This window comes from Branchiostoma floridae, chromosome 10 (assembly GCF_000003815.2).
Source record: "Branchiostoma floridae strain S238N-H82 chromosome 10, Bfl_VNyyK, whole genome shotgun sequence".
Classification (NCBI taxonomy): Eukaryota; Metazoa; Chordata; class Leptocardii; order Amphioxiformes; family Branchiostomatidae; genus Branchiostoma; species Branchiostoma floridae.
Genome location: NC_049988.1, coordinates 9,634,229 through 9,639,228, shown reverse-complemented (window position 1 = coordinate 9,639,228; position 5,000 = coordinate 9,634,229). Strand labels below are relative to the sequence as shown.

Here is a 5,000-nt window from a genome sequence, read left to right as displayed (position 1 = left end):
TAGTAGAAGAAGTAAAGAATAAAGAATCTACTGCCAGACATGTCCAAGTGATTTTCAGGAAAACAACTTTGATTATGATCATTACTTTCTTGGCTGCCTTTCGGGAATGCTTTTTTGTAAGCAATAATATCGGCCACAGGGAAATGTTATACGTTTTTAAATGGCATATTCTGACTATTAACAAAATTTATATAAACAGATAATACAACATAAGAGAAACATGAACTTATTCATATACAATATATAGATTATAACTCTTGAGGCGGAAAACCTGCAGAAATATGATTTGTTGCAATTCAGATACGCCGTATGAATTTTCATCACAAACTATCACATCTTAGAATAGAGTTAAGAGCTCATACATTCCTCTGTACACTGATTTTTAATTTTTTTTTTAAATTCAATTTTAGTCAATGACATTCAGTTTAATGAAAAAGACATTGACAATGATCTTAAATACGACAACAGTAATGGACCTCACCTGTACCTCCATACCACTTGTCACAGGCACGCTTGCTATGTCCACCTTTGTAAAAAAAACAACTTTTTTTTAGAAATCGTACAAAAAAAATCAGAGAAATATTTTTGTTGTATATTAAAACATCAGCGTAACATAAGTAAATGTCAAACTATATGTTATGTTATATTATATAACTTATAGGACCAATATTTCTAATTACTAGTTTTGATACTCATTCATGACATCTTTCCCACCATTCATTTATTCGATCATTCATTCATTCATTCATTCATTCATTCATTCATTCATTCATTCATTCATTCATTCATTCATTCATTCATTCATCCATTCATTCATTCATTCATTCATCCATTCATTCATTCATCCATCCATCCATCCATCCATTCATTCATTCGTTCATTCATTCATTCGTTCGTTCATTAAAAAATCAGTTTCGTGGACAGATTACGCAAAAACAAGTGGTCTAGATACCTAACGCTAAATACCAGTCCTGTAACAGTCACACCTACCCTTCGCAAGCCTAGCAGCGTTGGAGCTGACACACAGCTTGATTTCCTCACAGATGAAGTCGGGGTGAACACCATCCATCAGCATCTTAATTATGTCAGATCCGGACTCCTTCACAATTGTTGTGCACTGGCCACGGAGACCGCTGGGTAATTGGCTACACTTTTGGTTCAAATATTCAATGATGTCTTCCTGATGACACAAAACAAAATTTTCACACCCAGTGTTAGACAAGGTTTATGAGATTATACAGCTAGCCCCATTAGCCTACTAAAAAGCACGTGTAACTCTCGCATGATGTGAGGGATGCATATTACCTACAGAGCAGCCTCTCTGTATTCTCAGTCGGTTAGAATTGTGTTGGAATTGTGTCCACACGTGCACATGCACAAAGAACTTCAGACCTCTACTGTGCCAACATGTGTACATAACGTTCTCACATATGTGACGTTATAAAGAAATTCTCAAACGTGAATAGAAAGTTCTCGCATGCGTGAAGAACACTGAACGGTCCTCGCATGTACAAAAAGTTCTCACATGTCACGTTTCGTCCGAGAATTTCTTTGTGATTGCTTCCCTGGTGGGTACATCCTAAAATGTTTTGTTAAAAACAAAAAGTCATCATCATCCAGTGTAGCCTAAAATATCGAGTGGCGAACTGAAGTAAAAAAAAATAAACAATTGCACACATGTACAGAGACGTTCTCACTCAAGTACAGAAAACATGTTACAAATGATTCGAACAGGAAAGTTCTCACCTCGGTGGCATTCTTTCTCAGCATACCATACACATCGAAGACGGTCCTCTTACAGAATTCACAGATCTCCGTCTGGCCCATCTCTTGGGCAAGCTGCAGCAAAGGTTGGTGAAAAAGATTGTGACCTTCTTATTACACGTCCCATATACTTTTGTCTTCATTTTGAAATTTGTAATTTGCATTTCATAGTGTACACTGTAGTACACTATCAATGCTACCTACACACCAAATATCATGAAAATCTGTCTTTCCTTTTTCAGTTATCCCTTTTGAACAGTTATGGTCCCTGTCGTTCCAGAGAAAGTTGACAGAGGGCCCAATCTGCATCACTTCCTCCCTACATGTAAGGCTATCCGACATCAGGACCAGCATGTCCAGGGCCAAAGATACTAAAACAGGACGCTCTGTTGCAGTACCAAGGTAGACCAAGGGGAGGTCCAAAATCAGACCTGATCATCGGGTTAACAACACCAACTAACGTAAAAAAATATCATCGCAATCCATCAAAACGTTCTCGAGGTATAGCGCCGGACACGCACACATGTTCAGAAAAACTATACCACCATTTCCATGGAGGTGATGGTTGTGCCGTGAATGTATCCAGGTAGACAAAGTTTCACTCTCATCAACATGAAATAATCTCATTTTTCTGATACAAGCTTTCAGTATCTTAATGTTTTATCAATCAATCAATCAATCAAAAATGGTTTACTGTTAAAACAAGGTTCTGGCAGCCAGTGGCTGAATTGTGTCTTGTACATTAAAAGCTCTGCTTATTTCAACAGACATTATCAATTGATAACACGTGGTTACGTTTTAAAATTGATGCTATAGGGGAGTACTGCTATTTGGGTAAACATGAATAAAGTTTTAGCAGGTCAACTTGAACTTAAACTTACTGCAACAATCTTGGATTCCAACTGGGCAAACTTCTCCTTGTACTGAGCAATCTCGGCAGTGTGGTCGTACGTGTCCCTGTGGGCCTCAAACCCAAACCACTCCTGGGAGAAGCAGGAGTAACGGTTGGTGTGGCTCTTGTGGCAACAGGGATGGGCCGGGATGTCGTCCTTGTAAGACATGATGGTATTCAGGCCGGCCGGGAACTCACTGACGACTGAGGCATCAATGAGAGGCAAGCCAGTTTCCTGTAGTAGCAACGGAAACAGAACAGAACGAAAAGTTGTTAGAATACTGAGCATCGTTCAAAATCCATGGTCTAGGCTATAGGACGTTGAGGTTATACCCTTATTTATTCTTGATGATCACAGTCCTACTACATATAATATGGACCCACTAATCATAATGTAAGATCAATGGCTGCATTATATTTCAGAGACAGGCCAACGAGGCAGCCTAATGCTTCATTCAGACAGAAATGGAGTGATTGGATATAATGATGATATTTCAGACGTCAAAGTCAATTTGTAACCTTTATAACCACATGGATAGTTTCCGTCCCTTGAAACAATATCCTCCATCACCTACTGCTGTCAAACTTTAAAATCATATGGAACCAAATAAATCTCTGTGTAGACCCTTGAATAAATAAAGGTTCAAACAAACAAACAAATACTAACCCACTTATGTATCACTTAGAAGTTATCGTGATGACGCCATGTGACGTTAGGCTAAAACAGAAAACGGAAATGAATAGATAGGTAGATAAGTAGGTAGGTAAGGCTCTCTGGGCCCTTTTTCGTGTTTTTTTTGGCTCATAGCAGTACAAGCAACCCAGTTCAAAAAGAGAAGACCAGCAAAAGTGTGTTCTGAGCAAAAACAAAAACACAGAAAAAAGGCCCAGAGAGCCTACTATAGAGTTAGAATGTTCTACTGACCACGACTTCCTGCTCCCAACACAGCTCGTCCAGCACCTTCTCCCTCACGCTGCTCATGCACTGGTCGATGGTGGGCTCATCGTCGCTGATGTAACAGCAGCTGGTGAGTGTGCGGGTAGCCTCACTGTTCTTCTGTATCGGGTCCATCCTCTGGAGGGTGGCCTCGTCGAAAGGAGTCGTCAGGTCAGGCTGCTGCCTGGGAGAAAATAGATCATTTGATGAAGATTACATGTTTGAAAGCAATTCTAAGAATATTTTTTTAATCAGAGTTTGGGGGAACATTAAGTGTGATTATCACAATTGTTGTGCCAGAGTGCTGTAGTGGTCTGTGCAGTCTGCTACTCGCTACATCGTATCTTGTTCAAATTCAATGAAGTCGCCCGGCTCGGACATGTCTGGAAAAGAGTGACATCGCCCTTAAGGATGGGGAAGTTAAGTCTTCAGCCCCGCGTATGAGGGTCAGGAGTTTGAGAAGAAAAAGGATAGGAAGACCCACACACACACACACAAAAGCCGGACTACTTATCGATTTCGTCCTCTTCACACTAATTGACTTAAAGCTACTTGAAAAACACACCATACTTCACCTCAATGAAGGACGACAAAAAAGATGACTACGTCTACATGTTACCTAACATGAGGGCTAATGGTTTGCAAAGACATATATGATTAGTTAAAATGTCGAACACGTTACATTAATGTCTTACTTTGCCCAAGTGCAGAACTTGTGGTCGAACGGAGCAGGCCTCGAAATGCCCTGCTTAGACAGCCGTTTGAGCGTTTGCATCAAGGGAACGTGCATCATCTCAATAGTCCTGTCTGTCTCATGGATCTGTAAGAGTGAAAACAAGTACTAAATCCATGGCTTGGAGGTTGGGGGTGGGGGTGGTGGGTATTTTCCTTTCAACATACACAAGACAGCATACATTTTTACAAGATAGGCCAACTTGCTTTGTTGTGTTGTGTGGAAGCTTACAGAGAGGTATGATTGGTTGTATTTAAGGTTGGATTTGAAATCTTTCTCTTATTATCCTTTCGTTTTAGTTTTCAAAACCATAATCTGTAACCGATTTGTCTTAAATTCCTTAAGTTTATTTAAGTTTACCTTTAGTTTTGACACATTACTCACTATACATTTTGCTGCGCTCGCGTTAACTGTCTTATTACCAGACTAAGTTTGCTATCTAGTTATCTATCGCTTCACTAAACTCACATCGCTGTCGAAGCCGTAGCGAGCCTGGTCTATGCACTGGACGCGTGCTTCTCCGGCCTCCTCACAGCAAGGCTCGTGCAGGCCCAGGGCGTCTTCCATGGAGTGGGCCCAGAAGTAACAGTACTGGTCAACGTTCTTCTGACGGAGCTTCTCAATGCACAGCTCCTGAGAGAAAATAATCCAATTTAGTATAGTTCTATCTGCTT

At 40.3% G+C, this 5,000-nt stretch overlaps 1 protein-coding gene across 1 annotated transcript in view; it reads right to left on the bottom strand.

Annotated features, from left to right (window-relative positions):
• The window catches only part of LOC118424342, a 7,067-nt gene that overhangs the window by 488 nt on the left and 1,579 nt on the right, over window positions 1-5,000 (bottom strand). Inside the window, exons 3-9 of the mRNA XM_035832891.1 lie at window positions 4,795-4,959; window positions 4,289-4,413; window positions 3,582-3,777; window positions 2,646-2,891; window positions 1,747-1,839; window positions 991-1,180; window positions 482-526 (exon numbers count right to left, since the gene is read on the bottom strand). Coding sequence (XP_035688784.1) covers window positions 482-526; window positions 991-1,180; window positions 1,747-1,839; window positions 2,646-2,891; window positions 3,582-3,777; window positions 4,289-4,413; window positions 4,795-4,959 — 1,060 coding nt within the window. The remainder of the gene's footprint in view (window positions 1-481; window positions 527-990; window positions 1,181-1,746; window positions 1,840-2,645; window positions 2,892-3,581; window positions 3,778-4,288; window positions 4,414-4,794; window positions 4,960-5,000) is intronic.